Source organism: Quercus robur, chromosome 4, assembly GCF_932294415.1.
Source record: "Quercus robur chromosome 4, dhQueRobu3.1, whole genome shotgun sequence".
Classification (NCBI taxonomy): Eukaryota; Viridiplantae; Streptophyta; class Magnoliopsida; order Fagales; family Fagaceae; genus Quercus; species Quercus robur.
This window is the reverse complement of record NC_065537.1, coordinates 20398931-20417419: the sequence shown is the minus strand read 5'-3', so window position 1 is coordinate 20417419 and position 18489 is coordinate 20398931. Positions and strand designations below refer to the sequence as shown.

Sequence of the window (18489 nt, the reverse complement as noted above, 5' to 3'; positions counted from 1 at the left end):
CAGCTATTTGAGGAAAATCTTAAACAAGAAAGTTCAAAAATGAAAAGCTTTTACTTAGGCTTCTCGGCGATTTCACAAATGGCGAAGAGAGATTTAGATCTAAGGAAAACTCTTAAGGTCAAATGAACTTCTTGCGTGAGAGAGTGGGCCTATGTGAAACTGATAGAGAGAGAAAGAGGATTTGAGTTGAGAGAGAGTGGATATGGTACAAGGCTGTTATCAAGTTGATTTGGTTGTTTTGCTTTTGCCTATGGGTTTGATTTTCTAGAATTATGTATTTGATTCCATATTTTTTTAGTAAGAAAAACAAATAGAAAATGAAAAAAAAAAAATTATTATATTAATTTTGTAAACTCTTTTTTTTTTTTTTGTTATTTAATTACATGGTCTAGTGTTTTTAAAAAAAAATAATAATAATAATAAATGTTGAGATCTCAGAGCCTGATTGCTTTTGGGTTTCTTAGTGTCATGAACTCAATTTGTTTTTTAGTAAAATTGGTGTTAGGGTGGGAGCGATGAGGGTATAATAGCTAAGAGGTTAGGGATTTCAATCCCCCCATTGTGTTCTTTTTTATTTTATATATTTTTTTTTCAAAAAACATGTGGTAGTCTATGTGAAACCCAAGTTGCATAAAAAATTATTTTATTTCCTCCATTAACCACATCATTATTTTCTATCCATCTCTTAATTAATAGTAGGGACTAGTTTGACACAATGCCAAAAAGTTATGGACTAAACTAACACAATTGAAATGTTAGGGACTATAAAATGCAAAAGTTAAGGACCATATATAATGGTAACAAAAACTTATTTTTTAAGTAATCGTTTTGATATAATTGATAAAAATTGATTGGGATCAAAATTTCCCGACTGAGTTCTCAATATCGTCAAAACCAGTGAACAAGGTGAAGTTGTTGCACTGAAATCATAAAGATTGTTGTGAAAATTTCAAGAAAGTTCTTGAGGTCACAGTCAAAGTGTTTGTGTGAACATAGTTTGTGGTAGAAGAGTGCAAGAATTTGAAATTGCATGTGATCACGTCAATATAGTGGATATGTTTCCTTGAGGAATGGTGGTAAACCCGTAAAGTTTTATCTCTTAGGGTTTTCACTTTGTAAACATTTGTGTTATTTCTTTTCTTCACTTGGTTAACTTAGTGATATTGGTTTGTGACTTTTTTTTTTTTTTTTGAAAAAGAGTTTCAACTTATGGAATCCGCTCCTGATGATAGTTTTATATCATCAGACTTAGACACTAGTCGGTTTTTGGCATAAGCGGATATTGAACTCTAGATCTCTTATTTAACCATTAAAACTAAAAGTCCCACATAAATTTGGTTAATTGTTTTGCAACAAGCATCAAAAGTACCCAACATAAGAAATACTAAATAAAATCATATTAATTATGTGGAGATTAACTGTAAACGATAATGACGTTAAACTTTTTATCCTCTGTTTACGTTCATATGTAATTAAAGAGAAAATATTTTCAGTAGTTGCAGTGAGATATATCTGGAAATAGATGGATTTGACTTTTAATATTTTCAATTTCGTCGGTGCATGTTAATTATAATCCTTTCATTCAAACTCTCCCTCTCTCATCTCTCAAATTATATTTAAGCATCCTCATGATAAAATACTTAAGCATAACTAGTGATTGGTTTGATTTAAGACTTAGTGAGGTTGAAACTTGAAACTGATGAACACCAACCCATGCCAAGGTCAATCATAGGGGCAAAACGGTTGTCCACAGTGCAACACGCATAGCTTAGGATGTATATTTGAGGTGTATTGATTTGAAGTTGGATGGCACAAGATTGATTCTTTTGTATTTTCATATTATCTTCTTCTTCTTTTTAATAAAGAATTATGAATTCCCAATGTCAACTTTTGTTCAAAATTTGGATAAAACATGATCAGCTTCATCGGCTGAATGTTAGGTTCATTTTAAATTCTTCTTAAAAATTAGGGGATTTTAATTTTTTTTTTTTAGAAAAATGAATTACAATATTCAACTATCGAAACTAAAGATATAAATATTGTGCATACATATTTAAGTGAATTCTCACATTAAATATTAATAATGATAAAAGTGAGTGATTAATATAACTTTTGGCATCCACTCCAAGATGATCTTTCTTTATTATTGAATTAAGTCTTGTGTTGGGCTTCAAAAAAGCTATTCTTAAGGGTGACACAGAGAATGAAGATTCTTATAAATGCTCTAAAGGATGATTCTCCTTCCTTAGCTTCTTTTGGTCTTTTAATTTAGGAAGCTCAATTGTTTGCAAATGGGTTTAACTACATCAGCTTTTCACATGTTGGGAGAGATGGAAAAAATTGGCCTTTGCCCTTTTTAAAAAAACAATCCAATATTTTTCCCTCTTTCCCAAACTAATTAGGAAATGCCTCTCTTTTGAAATTCAATTTTCTCAAAATCAAGTCAAGTCCTATAGTGACGTTTTTAAGAAGCCTATAGTGACGTTTTAAGGACCTATAGTGACATTTTGTAACTTGATCTCTATGAAATCGAGTTATAGGTAAAAAAAAGAAAAAAAATTGCATGTAGCTTGACTTTATGGAGATCGAGTTAAAAAACGCCACTATAGGTTCTTAAAATATCACTATAGGTTCCTTAAAACGCCACTATAGGGCTCTAGAATTTTTTTTTTTCATAATTTGATTTTGAGAAAATCAAGTTTCAAAAGAGGAGCAATTCCCTAAGGGGGCAAAATGCCGGATTTTTTTTTTTTAAAGGGGCATTTGCCCATTTTCTTCTGGGAGAGATGGTAATTCTGTAACTCACAACCTAGCTAGACATGCATGTTATGTCACTGGTTTTTTGTTTGGATGAAGGATGATCCACTTCACTCTTATGCTGTTTATCAGGCGAATATGCCTGTTTCTTAATGAAATTCAAAGTTTTCTTTCTAATATATATATATGTTTTGATGCAAGCTGGATTTCAATTCCAAATGTCTTATTTAACAAGTTTTTACTAATTAAGCTAAATAGGATTCACTAAAACATGTTAACTTAAGTTTATACGTTTGGTAGCCCATGTTTCAACATCAAACTTTTCCTTTCCACTAATGTTGACCTTTTTCTTTTCTTTTGGAGCATGCATGGTCACGAAACTCTAAACTACGCTCTTCCTAGTATCATCCTGCTTTACTTCGAATTTGTGTGTTACACGTTTTTAAATGATAGACACATGACTGCCAATCTAATTTAAATTGGCAATGTCATTTTATTACAAGGCAGAGTTTCATTTTTCTTAAATTTCATAAGAAAAATCCCAACTCCATTGCATTTATTAAAAGTTTATAATTTAAAAAATTTTATTTTGAATACTACCTAACTAGATTATAAGTTTTTTATTTTTTATTTTTATTTATTTATTTATTTTTATTTTTTTTGAGAAGAAGGTAAGCAAAATTTTATTAAAAAATTATAAATCAGATTGAAATATATCCTCCAAATCACTAGGTAGTTCTTCTACCCATACGCTAGTGTCAGCAAATAAAACTGCTCTTCTAGCTAGGCCATGAGCCAACATATTCCCCTCTCGTTGAACATGTTGAAACTGACAAAACCGCATCGAGCATCCCAGTCGTTTAGTTTCCTCAATGACATGTCCAAACAGAGTCTTGCATGAACCAGAGTTCTTCAAAGCCTGAATAATCTGAAGACAATCTCCTTCGAAAATAACATCAAACAAACTTAACTCTCTAGCTAGAACCACGGCCAACCTAGCTACCAACGCTTCAGCCAATTCAACCGAAGAAGTGTGATCAATCCATTGGCTTAAAGCAGCAATGACATCCCTGAAGAGTCCCTAAGCACAACACCAATTCCAGCACAATTCGAACCATCAAAAAGGGCGACATCAAAATTACCTTAGAAGCATGTGTTAGGCGGTGGAGACCAACGAACTGGTATCCGTCGAACCAGATTCCTTGCTTCCTGTTTGTGAACCTCCCAGAACTCATGAACCAACGCCAAAGCTTGCTCACCAATCTCATGAACTAGATTATAAGTTAAAGTTTGATTCATTTCTATTTTGAACAAATTCAAACTTGTTTATAACTACTTGATTAAGTTATTCTATTTCCGGATATAGTAAACACTATGATTAAATTTTTATTACTCTTTTACAAATCTATATTAATAATTAATCACTAATGCATAGTTGAAATTATGTTATTAGAATCAATTAAATATAGCAATTTTTTTTCTTCACGAAGTTATAAAAATAAGATTACAAAGTTTGTATTTTTTTTTTTAAATTCTCTTTTATTTTTACTACAAAATAGTCTATTTATATTTCACAAATAAAAATTTAATATATACTTTATAAAATTATTTAAATATATATATATATATATATATTTAATACGTACGTATCAACACATAATATAAGACGAACCCAATTTTCTGCAGAAAGAGACTACATCTCTCACAGAAGGTCAATTTTCTGTTGAGACTTTCTATATGAAGTTCAAGGCTTTGATTGATGAGCTTTCCAATTATCAATCTATTCCAAATTGTAAATGACCTTGTGTTTGTTGAGCTCAGAGGAATTCTTCAGATATTCAAGATCGAAATCAGGACATGAAGTTTTTGATGGGCCTGAATGACTCTTATGCTGCTATTAGGGGTCAGATCTTACTATATGAGCCTTTGCCTAACATCAACAAGGTTCTTTCTTTGGTATTGCAAGAAGAAGAGCAGAGTTTAAAGAATGGTAGTGCAATGAATTCTGTTATGGGACATCCAATTGAGGCAACAACTCTTTACTTAAATGCTAATTCTAATGCCAAAGTCAATCATGGTGGAAGGGGAAATTCCAAGAAAGATGGCCCTATTTGCAGCCACTGTGCTTTCCACTTGGATTCAAGTTCAAAGGGAAATTTGCAGCCAATCAGGTTTCTGGGAAATCAAGTCATGAATTGTTGTCTCATTTTTCTTGGCATATTTTTTTCATTCAGGACCTAGCTAATTGGAGCACGATTGTTCTGCGTAGAGAGCAAAATTAAATGGCCTATACTTGCTGGAGTTCAAGCCTTCTGTTTCAGCTTCTGTTTGTCAGTCTGTCAGCTATAATGTACCTAATCTTTGGCATTTTTGTTTAGGGCATCCTTCAAATGGTAAACTTGCTCATTTGAATAAAACTGACCCTTTTGTCAATCGTAATTACTTTGCACATTATGATGTATGTCCAATTGCAGAGTAGAAAAGACTATCTTTCACAATCATATTTCTGAGTTTCCTTTTGATCTTGTGCACCGTGACTTGTGGGGACCTTTTTATGTTGCTACTGTTAATGGTGACAAATATTTCTTTACTATTGTGGATGATTACTCTAGGTGCACTTGGGTTTATCTATTAAAACTCAAAGCAGAAACTCAGTCTCTCTTGACACAGTTTTATACAATGGTTGAAACTCAATTCAACAAGAAAATAGATAATGGAACTAAGTTTCTGATGAAAGAATTTTTTCAAAACTAAGGGTGTTCTTCGTCAATTGAGTTGTGTTGAAAGCCCTCAACAAAACTCAATTGTTGAAAGAAAGCGCCAGCACATATTAAATGTAGCTAGGGCCCTCAAATTTCAGTCCAATTTACCTCTATCTTAGTGGGGAGTATGTGTTCTTACTTCTGTTTACTTGATAAATAGACTTCCTTCTTCTGTTCTATCCAACAAATCCCCATATGTAGTTCTTTTTGGTCATCCCCCCGATTACAATCACCTAAGAGTCTTTGGTTGTCTTTGTCATGTGTCTACTCTTGCGCATAATAGGCACAGGTTTGCACCAAGAGCTACCTAGTGTGTCTTTCTAGGCTATCCTCATGGTGTAAAAGGCTATAAGGTTATGGATCTTACTATTCATTCCATTCTTGTTTCCAGAGATACTCATTTTCATGAATCCATTTTTCCTTTCCATACCACTTCCTCTACAACTTCAAATGAACCCTTTTCTGATCCTTTCATTCTTTCCTCTTTTGATTCAGATTGTTTTATTCCCATTTCCCCAACTTCTGTTCTTCCACTTTCATTACCAGATTCAGTTGTAGAAAGTGACAAGTGAAAGGTACACAAACCCAAATGTTTTACCCCCAAAGTTGGGCTTTGTACCAAGCTCCCCCTCCAATATCTTGAAGGTTTCAAGAATTGCACCAATCAGTAAGAAATTCTCTTTTTGGCCCAAATTCATACCAGCAAATGGGATGAGATTAGAAGATGAATAAAGTACGACCATGAGTGTTGATAGTGTTTTGTTTGACCTCAATTAGCATGTCAAACCACCGGTCTAAGTCCTAAAAAACAAAACTGTGCTTTTAAAACTTAAGAAAATAGGGAAATGCATGGAAAAAAAGCTCTTTTATTCTGATCAGAAATTGGATTAATCTGTCCACCGTGACCTCAAGATTTCTGGTTGTTGGTGGTCTAATCTGTTCACCGGTTGATCACAGTGGTCGATTGGTTCTGGTGGTGGGTGGGGGTGGGTCGTTGGAACACTTTGGGTAAAGTGGGCTTCAAGATATCCTTATCTTCAAGATCAATTTGACATTTTTTTTTTAACTAAATGAAATGGCTGCAGTGAGAAGTGGTAGATTTACTTTAAAAGAACGTACGGTGTTAGATTCCTGGATTAGTTTGTTTTGGGGGATTGAGGTGTTTTTTGTAATACAATCTTAAAAGAGACTTGCATTTTGGTGATTGTTGGGTTTTGGTCTTAATTCATTAATTTAATCCTCGCTATGGAGTGAGGTTTTTACGTTTAAAACTATACATAAAAGGTAAAATTCACTATGGCATGAGTTATTGAATTTATAAATACGGTGCTTAATTTGTACCCACATACGTACACAATAAACTGTCTTTCTTATTCATGATCCAATACATGCCCATTCGATTTATAGCTCAGTAGACACATATCAAAGTGTCTTACAAGTTCAATGGACCCATATGAAACAAACCCAAACAATTTTATGAAATTAAACAAACCTGGAACAGTGAAACTTGAACATTCCAAAAAAAATGAACTTTATTACACAACCACTCAAACCATTCTAATGTTAGGAATCAGAAAAACTTATGAAACAAATAAGGAAATTTGGGAGAAATCTCTGTTATTGATTGAAAAGTAAACTTGGCTATCTTATAGCCTTACAGAGCAACACTTGAAAAACAAGAAAAATAACAGCCCACGTTTCACAACTCCTAATAACGTGGTAAGACTAATTCAATTAAACAACTAACCCTTGACAATAGGGATTTATTGACAGATTGGCAACAGCCCACCAACAGCCCACTAAAGCAACCTAAGGTCTAGCATAACAAAACATAGCATCTAATATGCTAATACTTCAAGATTTGGGCTAAACCATTTCTCTATTCCAAGCCACATATTTTCCTCAATTGCACAACAGCCTCATAAACCTTCTTTTGGTCAGGAAGGTACTTGGCCATAGTCTCCTTCTACAAGCACCTCTTTGCCCATGCAATTATCTTGGGGCACTCTACCTCTTTGTTGATATTGCCAAATACCTCAAAGACATGGAACCTGCTACAGAAAGTGATAAGAGAAAGGTCCACAAACCCAAATACTTCATCCCAAAGTAAGGCTTGTCACCAAGCTCCCTTTCCAATATCTTGAAGGTTTCAAAAAATTCGTTCTTGCTTACCTCCAGCTCTTCTCCTTTTGTTGTCCTTATCTTCCTTGAAACATCATAAACCTGTATTTTCCACGCACATTGTCTTACCACTTTCCACAAATTGAATAAAAGAATGAAAAAATTAATGAATTTCAAATCGAACCTATTTGGGTAGAAGAATATTTCTTTGAATCTAAAGGAAAATGTATCCTATGAGACGAAGACCTCTAGCATGTGTGGAAAGGGCAAGGGAGGGGGGGGGGGGGGGGGCCGGTCCATGTAAGATTTTTTTATTTTTTATTTTTATTTTTTAAGTTAGGATCTAAACCTATTGGCATATTTTCCATCATGATTGTTCATTATCATTATGCCGATACACCATTATTTCATGACAAAAAACTTTACAAGTTAAACTAGGTGACAGTCCAGCACATGACATGGTTGAGGATTGCGTGTGAGATAAGAGACAGACTACAACACTCAAAAACATAGTATCACATGCTAGTGTGCTACTGAACTCTCTCGAAAATATAACATGACAAATTCTAAATTTCTAAGAGTAGGCAGAACGAAGGTTTGAATCAGTACCTAAAAACTACATAAATTCAACATGTTAATGCAAAGCGAACACAAGCCATCATTTTTCTTTTTCTTTTTTTCCCTCCTATTTCTTTCATCTTTCTTTTTTTGGCAAAAGATACATGTAGTAATCACGGGGTTTAACTTTTTTTCCCAACTTCACTCTGCTATAATTAGAAATATATATTGAACTTGAATTAGAATTGCAGAATCAGATATAACAAAATAGACAGAATATTAAGACAGCAGATTGAATATTTATTTTTATTTTTATAAATCTTACACAAATATATGAATCCATAGTAAATCAACAATATTGATTTTGGTATAGAATTATAAGACTCAGTACCTTAGACGGCTCCACAACTGTGAAAATCATACTATATTTACCCATTTCGCGAAGTGTAATAAAAGTTTGGTCAAATTGGATTTTCAACAGTCATCGCCTTGAAAATTGAAATTCGTAAACCTAGAACGAAAAGAAGTTAAAATAACATAAAAGAACTAATCCTATAGAGTATGACTTGACTGCAAAGTGTAATCAGCAAGCATTGGGAGTAATTATCCGGTACTCACCCAACCATCTTATGAATGATAATAAACTGATAGTTTCATATTAAGAATTTGGCAAAAAATATGTTTTGGTCCCTACATTTTGGGTCTAATATCATGTTAGTTTTTAAATTGATTTTATGCCTAACTCAATCCCTGAAAACAGAAAATAATTTCTATTTTAGTTCATGTCCTCAACTCACTAACAAAAAAGTCCTACATGGCAAACAGAGTGTTGTGCTTGCTAACATGACTTTGATATGGTTATAAAAATATGAGAAATAATATGTCTATAACATTTTCACAATATTTTTACAACAAATCCTAAGTGGTAAGTTGTTATTGGTTGTTATTATTGGGGCAAAAAAATAATCTTAGTCTTAGGTTCAAATTTGAACCAATAACAATTAACCACCTATGATTTGTTGTGAAAATATTGTAAAAATGTTGTGGACATAGCGTCTCTCTTAAAATATTATTAAAAAAAAGTTACTTAGTGTTTTTTAAATGCCACGTCAACATTTAAATTTAAAAAACTAAAAAAGAAATTAAATTAAATTCCACAATTTTCTTTAAAAGAATTAAAAAAAAAACAAAAAAATTTACTTTTTTTCAAAAAAGAATTTTACTTTTTTTTTAATTAAAATGATTTTTTTATTCCAATATTTTTTTGGGAAGAACATATTCATGTTCTTTGTGTTCTTCCTCAAAATATAGTTCATATTCTTAGCAAATTAATCCTTATTTTCTTATCATCTTCTTTGTTTTTCTTGTACTTTCTTTACAGCCAAACACATCAAAATAAAATAAATTAATTAAATGTCTTCCTTGTCATTTTTTTTCTTAGTTCCTTTCATTATTTTTTTAGAAGAACATGTTCATGTTCTTTGTGTTATTCCCCATAATCAATCTCTAGCAAAGAACTAATCCCCAAACCCAGATTTAAACCAAACCCCATACCCAACAACCAAACCAAGCTCCAGCAAAGTAACCAAAACCATAAACCCAACAACCAAACCAAGCTCCAGCAAAGCAAACCTTAACCTTCAAACCCATGTATTTTCTTGGCAAACAAACAAAAAAACTCAAATTAGTAGAATCGTTGATGAAGATCATGTCAAAATACCACAAGAAAATTAAACAAACAAAAACCTCCAAATCACCACCACCAAATCAAAACACACGAACATTGAACCCAAGCAAAAGAAAAGAAACCCAGCAACTAGCAAAGCACCACCACTGAATCAAATCTTCCAAAATTTCCCAACAATCAACAAAGCCTTAACATCAAATCCACAAAAATCGTAAGCTAAAAAGAAAATTTAAGAACATGTGTATTAATAGCGTGAAGAATATGCAATTCAACGGCTAGTTTTTTAAAATATATAATAATTTTCATTTTATTGAGTAAGGTTATAGCCTAAAACTATAACCAGTTTTGTAACTAAATTTTGTCTAATTTGTAATTAATGAAAACAATTCATCATTTTTAAAGCAAATATTGCATACTTGAAGCTATCTTGGACCTTGTGCTGATAATGCCTTTTACGATGAAAAATCAATTATATAAATGATACCTCTCAAATAATACGTACATTGTGTTAGAGAATATGAGAAGTTATACAGGAAATAATAGCCATATAAAATGTTAAGACCATTTCTAGACTTAGGTGCCAAATGGTACTTTAGGTTAGAACCATTTTTAATAATAAATGTTCTAAGGACATCTGTTAATCGGTTCATTGTATAAATTAATTTTAATCCTCAAAATGGAGTGAGGTTTTAATATTTAAAGCTATAGGTACACGGTAAAATTAACTATTGCGTGAGCTAATTAAAAATATGGTGCTTTTATCAACAATCTATATATATATATATATATGGTTCTTAAATTTTCCCTACATAGACACATATTTACCAAAATTTTTGTATACCCCAAATAAAAATAAAGGCATAACATGATGTAACATTTAGAAGAGATAACAAACTGTCTTTCTTATTCATGGTCCAATACATGCCCATTCGATTTAAAGCTCAGCAGACAAATATCAAAGTGTCTAACAAGTTCGATGAACCCAGATGAAACAAACCCAAACTAGTTTTTGAAAGCAAGCAAAACTGAAACTTGAACGTTACCAAATGAATGCACTCAAAACCATTCTAATATGCTAAGTACTCCAAGATTTGGGCTAAACCATTTCTCTACTCCAAGCCACGTATTTTCCTCAATTGTCCAACAGCCTCATAAACCTTCTTCTGGTCAGCAAGAGAGTTGGCCACAGTCTCCTTCTGCAAGCACCTCTTTGCCCATGCAATAATCTTGGGGCACTCTGCCTCTATGTTGATATTGCTAAATACCTCATAGACATGGAACCAGCTGTAGAAGGTGATAAGAGAAAGGTCCACAAACCCAAATGTTTCACCCCCAAAGTAAGGCTTGTCACCAAGCTCGCCCTCCAATGTCTTATAGATTTCAAAGAATTCCTTCTTGCTTACCTCCAGCTCTTCTCCTTTTGTGGTCCATAACTTCCTTGAAACTTCATAAACCTGTATTTTCCGCAGATTACATAAAAGGGTGAACAAAGTAATAAATTTAAAATCAAATCTGTTCGGGTAGAAGAATATTAAAATGGTTTTTGATTGTGGTATAGAATAATAACTAATGAGACTCAATATCTTAGACGAATCCTCAACTATGAAATTGATAGAAAATATACTCATTTCAAAGTGAATCTTTCAAATGTCATCGCCTTAAAATTAAGACTCGTAAATCCAGAATGAAAAGAAATTAAAATAATATAAAAGAAAAAAGAAATGGTATTAAAGGTACCTTCTTATCAACGAAATCAGCCCAGAACCTGGCATGAGCTCTCTGGCAAGGATCAGAGGGCAGCAATGGAGACTTATCGTTCCAGACCTCATCTATGTACTGAACAATGATAAGAGACTCACACACAGGTTTGCCATTGTGGATGAGAACTGGGATCTTCTTGTGAATGGGGTTCATCTCTAAAAGCAGAGGGCTCTTGTTAAATATATCCTGCTCCTTGTACTCATACTTGATACCCTTCTCGGCCAGTGCAATCCTGACCCTCATCCCAAACATACTGAGCCAGAAATCTAGCAGAACCACCTCATCTGCCATTTTCACAGAACTGAAAATATTGAAGCAAATAGAAAAAGCAGGGAAAAGAAAGAAGAGAGATGGTATGCAAAAAACCCTTGGAAGAGAGTGTGGATTTATAGTCATAAGTGTCGGCTCGGTATTTCATTAATAAACAAATAAAGAATGCTAAAGTATGACTTTGACTAAAAAGCATTTAGTACTCCCCTGACTATCTTATGAATGATAATTTTGATTACCAAATTCGTTTTTAGTTTCTGGATCCTTCCACAATCCGGTCGATGTCATTGCTTTGCTCATATAATTTTACACTGTAGCATTGCTTACAGAGTGGGTGTTGCGTCCTTGACTCGGTTTTATTTTTTTTATTCTAATGCATATGAATTTTATTGAGAAGGAAACTGAGAAATTACAAAATAGAAAATACTGGCTTGCTCCAAAAAAATATGACTTTACAAAAGGATTGAGGAGCATATCCTAAACCAAAGTAAATAGCTAGTCTGTTACATAGTGACCGAGATGCTAAAATGTGGAACGCAACATTAGCTTCTCTAGGAAGTAGGAATCCAACTATAACTGCAATTTGTTATTAATGCTGCCAATCTGAAAGAACAAAAATCCCCCATGATTCTAAGCTGCCTGGTGATACAAGAGCATCCACCGAAATCTTTGAGTGGCTTTCTATTGTCACATTATTAAAAATTTGGTCCAAAGTAGGAGTGTCCACAGGTCAGTCCGGGTTTGGTTTGTGCCCAACGCAGAACTGACCTTATCAAATCGGGTGTGCAATTTCCAAACCCATCGCTGACTGGTGAAGGACTCGGGTCGGAGTGGCAGTCGGTCTCGATTAGGTAAGGGACGAGGAGATTTGGATAGCACTCGCCAGATTTGGCCGAAATCTAGCCGAATCTGGCCAAAATCCTCTAGATCTTGTCGAGATCTTGTGCGGATCTGGCGAGATTTGATTGAATAATGCTTCAAACGACTGCGGACGGTAGCTTTTTGTTGATGGAGATTGGTCAGGTTGGTTGGAGTCAAATTTTGAAGCAACAACCCGCCAACCGACCCACCAAAATCGGTTTCTAGAGGTCTAAGCCTGCCACCTACAGTCACAAGCCTCAAATCCAACAGTTTTAGGGTCGGTCTGGTCAGTCTAGGTAGGTGGGTCAGTCCAGCAAGTGGGTTAAACAAGCCTGTCTATAGTAAGCTAAGTAGCCCACTTGATTGCTTAAGTTTCCGCTTAGACAAGGACTCTTGGTCTTTTTTGACCTTTTTTTTTAATGGTTTCCCCTAATAATCAATTGTTTTCTTACATGGTGTTCTAAATAGGAGTGGTTTTTTTTTTTTTTTTTTTTGGGCGAAAATATCAATTTAGTCTAATCATATTTAATTTTGGTCTCTACATTTTGATTGCAGTCAATCTGGTCCTTGTTATTTTCAATTTGTAGTCAATTTGGTCTATACCGTTAACTTACTAATGGAAAATGCTTACGTGGAAAAGTTGGCATAATTGATGCTAACGTGGCTAATAAAATAATGTTAAAAAGTTTTAATCAACATTAAAAAATTACACCTCAATATCAATTAAAAAAGAAAAACCACTAGACCATATAATTAAATAACAAAATAAAAATACAAAATAAAAATAATTCCTTAAAAAATTCAACAAGACCTTCTCATTTTCTATATATTTTTCTTAGGAAACAAACACACACAAGCCCGGAAAATCAAACCCAAACACAAGATCAAAACAACAAAATCACCATGTTTATTTGTTTCTTAGCATAGCTTGTACTTTCTTGACAATTAAACAAAGAAAAATTGGAATCCAAAAATACCATCAAACCCAACAAATACCCAACCCTCCATCTGTGTCAAAAATAAACTTAGCAGTTAGCACAACTGGCATCAAGCGCCCTATGCTACCATTTGATCCGCCCATCAATATTTTTGCTGTTAGTATTCGCATACCCAAAAGTGGATAAGCCAAATTAAAATCAGCTATTAAAGCAAAATATCAGACAAGAAAGTTCAAAAATGAAAAACTTTTGCTAGATAGGCTTCTTGGTGATTTCACAAATGGCAAAGAGAGATTTGGATCTAAGGAAACTATTAAGGTCAAATCAACTTCTTGAGCGAGAGAGTGGGCTAGTGCGAAACCAACGGAGAGAGAAAGAAGATTTGAGTTGAGAGAGAGTGGATATGGTGCAAAGCTATTATCAAGTTTATCTGGCAGTTTTGGTTTTGCCTGTGGGTTTGAATTTTTTGGGTTTATGTATTTGATTCAATGTTTGTTTAGTAAGAAAAAAAATTGTTATATTAATTTTGAACAATTTTTTTTTTTTGTTATTTAATTACATGGTCCAGTGGTTTTTTTATTTTTTTTATTTTTTTAATTAAATGCTGAGATCTCAGAGTCTGATTGCTTTTGGGTTTCTTAGTGTCATGACCTCAATTTGTTTCTTAGTTAAATCAGTGTTAGGGTGTGAGTGACTAGGGTATAATAGCTAAGATTTCCTAGCAGTTGGTGTCTTTGTCTTATAATTATTGGAGTAATTCATGAATTAGACTCGGTGTTAGGCTCCGATTGGGAGTTCATAAGGGAATGGAATGGAATGGAATGAGATGATCATAAGGGAATGGAATGAAATGGAATGAGATGATCATAAGGGAATGGAAAGGAATGGAATGTATTTAAGTAAGGAAAAGGAATGGAAAAGAAAGGAATGGAATGGAATTAAGTAACCTTGATTGAATGTTTTAAAAAAAAAAAGGAATGGAAAGGAATGAAAATAAATGGAATGTAAGTAATCCTGTTTGGGAGCAACATGGAGAGAATGGAATGGAATCATTTTATGACAATATTACTATTAAACCCCTATTTTAAAATAAAGGGTTGAATATATAGGGGTATCTTGGGAGTTTTAGTAAAAAAATCATTAAATCTAATTTCATTCCCTCTTATTCCTCCCAATTTCAGAGGGAATGAAAAATTGAGGTTTTAAGGGAATAGAGAGGAATGAGTGTTTCCTCCTACCCATTCCATTCCCTCTCACTTTAAACTCCCAAACAAAGGAATGGACTTTCCATTCCCTCTATTAAAACTCCCAAACAAGAGAAGGGAAGAATATTTTAAAATTATTCTTTTTATTCTTTTCCATTCCATTCCACTCCCTCCTCTCAAGCGAAGCCAAGGCTCCGTTTGGGAGTTCATAAGGGAAGGGAATGGAATAGAATAGAATTATCATAAGGGAATGGAAATGAATGGAATGGAATGGAATGTATTTAAGCAAGAGAAATGAATGGAAAAGAATGGAATGGAATGGAATTAAGTAACCTTGATTGGATGTTTTAAAATGAAGGAATGGAAAGGAATGAAAATGAATGGAATGTAAGTAATCTTGTTTGGGAGCAACATGGAGGGAATGGAATGGATTCATTTTATAACAATATTACTATTGGACCCTTATTTTAAAATAAATAATTGAATATACAGGGGTATTTTGGGAGTTTTAGTAAAAAAATCATTAAATTTAATTTCATTCCCTCCCATTCCTCCCAATTTCGGGGGGAATGAAAATTTGAGGTTTTAAGGGAATAGAGAGGAATGAATGTTCCCTCCTACTCATTTCATTCCCTTCTACTTAAACTCCCAAACAAGAGAATGAGCTTTCCATTCCCTCCATTAAAACTCCCAAACAAGGGGAAGGGAAAAATATTCTAAAATTATTCTTTTTATTCCTTTCCATTCCATTCCCTCCTCCCAAACGAGGCCTAAGGGGTTTAACTTTTTTTCCCAACTTCACTATGCTATAATTAGAAAAAAAAAAAATTTAAATTGAATTAGAAATGCAGAATTAGATATAACAAAAGAGACAGAATATTAAGACAGCAGATTGAATATTTATTTTTATTTTTATAAATCTTACTCAAATATATGAATCCATAGTAAATCAACAATATTGATTTTGGTATAGAATTATAAGACTCAATACCTTAGACGACTCCACAACTGTGAAAATCATAGTAAATTTACTCATTTCGTGAAGTTTAATAAAAGTTTGGTCAAATTGGATTTTCAACATTCATCGCCTTGAAAATTGAAATTCGTAAACCCAGAACGAAAAGAAGTTTTTTTTTTTGATTCTGAATTCATACAGATAACATCATGCTGCACTTGTGCAAAGACTATAGGTAGGGTATCCTCCACCCAAATGACCCTATCTAATACAGACTTGGCATTTCTTTGCCAAAATATGAGCTGCAGAGTTTGTTTCCCTGCAAATGTGAGACACCTTCCACGCATCAAAACATCTAAGATCCACTCCTATGCCTTCTATGACGTGTTGGATGCTACTCAGTACCACGCTTTGATCACGAATTGCGTTGACCACAATTTGTGAATCACTTTCAATGATAATCCTTTTGAGACCGAGATCCCACGCAAGTTGAACCCCATCTTTTACTCGCTCCCATAATTTGTCCCTCTGAACGAAAAGAAGTTAAAATAACATAAAAGACAAAAGAAATGGCATCAAAGGTACCTTCTTATCAACAAAATCAGCCCAGAACCTGGCATGAGCTCTCTGGTAAGGATCAGAGGGCAGCAATGGAGACTTATCATTCCAGACCTCGTCTATGTACTGAACAATGATGAGAGACTCACACACAGGTTTGCCATTGTGGATGAGAACTGGGATCTTCTTGTGAATGGGGTTCATCTCTAAAAGCAGAGGGCTCTTGTTAAATATATCCTGCTCCTTCTACTCATACTTGATACCCTTCTCGGCCAGTGCAATCCTGACTCTCATCCCAAACATATTGGTCAAGAAATCTAGCAGAATCACCTCGTCGGCCATTGTTACAGAACTGAAAAGATTTTGAAGCAAATAGAGAAGCAGGGCAAAGAAAGAAGAGCGAAGAAGTGAGATTTTGAATGCAAAAACACTTGGAAGAGAGCAGGATTTATTTAATTTATAGTCAGAGGCGGCTGGTCTGGCTTTCATCAGTAATCAATTGATTCAATTAAATAATGCTATAGAGCATTGGGAGTAATTATCCAGTACTCACCCAACTATCTTATGAATGATAAGTTTTATTAATTAAATGAAATAAACTGATAGTTTCATATTAAGAATTTGGCGAAAATATGTTTTGTTCCCTACCTTTTGGGTCTAATATCATTTCAGTTTTTAAATTGATTTTATGCCTACCAGTCCCTAAAAACAGAAAATAATTTCTATTTTAGTTCATGTTATCAACTCACTAATAGAAAAGTCTTAATAGAAAAGTCTTACGTGGCAAACAGAGTGTTGTGCTTGCTGACATGACTCTGATGTAGTTATTAAAATATTATTAAAAAAAAGTTACTTAGCATTTTTTAAATGCCACATCAACATTTAAAATTAAAAAACTAAAACAAAAAAATTTAAATTCCTCAATTTTATTTAAAAGAATAAACAACAAACAAAAAAATTTTACTTTTTTTCAAAAAAGAATTTTACTTTTTTTTTAATTAAAATGATTTTTTTTCCAATATTTTTTTTTTGGGAAGAACATATTCATGTTCTTTGTGTTCTTCCTCAAAATATAATTCTTATTCTTAGCAAATTAATCCTTATTTTCTTATCATTCTCTTTGTTTTTCTTGTAATTTTTTTACAACCAAACACATCAAAATAAAATAAAATAATTAAATGTCTTTCTTGTCATTTTTTTTCTTAGTTCCTTTCATTATTTTTTTAGAAGAACATATTCATGTTCTTTGTGTTCTTCCCCATAATCAATCTCCAGCAAAGAACCAATCCCCAAACCCAGATATAAACCAAACCCCATACCCATATCTCTAGCAAAGCAACCAAACCCATAAACCCAACAACCAAACCAAGCTCTAGCAAAGCAAATCTTAGCCTTCAAACCCATGTATTTTCTTCTTGCCAAACAAACACAAAAACTTAGATTAGTAGAATCATTGATGAAGATCATGTCAAAATACCACGAGAAAATTAAAAAAAAAAAAAAAAACAAAAACCTCCAAATCACCACCACCAAATCAAAAAACACGAACATCAAACCCAAGCAAAAGAAAAGAAACCCAGCAACTAGCAAAGCACTACCACCGAATCAAATCATCCAAAATTTCCCAGCAATCAACAAAGCCTTAACATCAAATCCACAAAAATCCTAAGCTAAAAACTTTCAAATCAACCTTAGAGAGAGTAAAAGAGTGAGTGTGAGGTAGAGAGAAGAGTGAGAACCACTAATCTAGGCTTCATACAATAAACCCTGACTTTTATGGATATATAAATTCATGTGTGAGAATAGGATTTGTTTTATGGACAAAATTGGCAAATGCCCTTTTTAAAAAAAAAAAAAAAATCCAGCATTTTGCCCCCTTTCTCAAACTAATTAGGGAAATGTCTCTCTTTTGAAACTCGATTTTATCAAAATCGAGTTAAGCCCTATAGTGACATTTTTAAACAGCCTATAGTGACGTTTTAAGGACCTATAGTGGCGTTTTGAAACTCGAGCTCCATGAACTCGAGTTATAGGTAAAAAAAAGAAAACAAATTGC

At 33.4% G+C, this 18489-nt stretch overlaps 1 protein-coding gene and 1 pseudogene across 1 annotated transcript; both read right to left on the bottom strand.

Moving 5' to 3' along the window:
• Positions 1-7188: 7188 nt before the first annotated feature.
• On the bottom strand, positions 7189-16856 carry LOC126720824 (probable glutathione S-transferase; annotated as a pseudogene).
• On the bottom strand, positions 10762-12013 carry LOC126720822 (probable glutathione S-transferase). The gene is made up of 2 exons (XM_050423636.1): positions 11623-12013; positions 10762-11339 (listed from the first exon to the last, which is right to left on the bottom strand). The coding sequence occupies exons 1-2, from the start codon at positions 11935-11937 to the stop codon at positions 10995-10997; spliced, it is 660 nt and encodes a 219-aa protein (XP_050279593.1). The 5' UTR covers positions 11938-12013; the 3' UTR covers positions 10762-10994.
• Positions 16857-18489: the final 1633 nt, after the last annotated feature.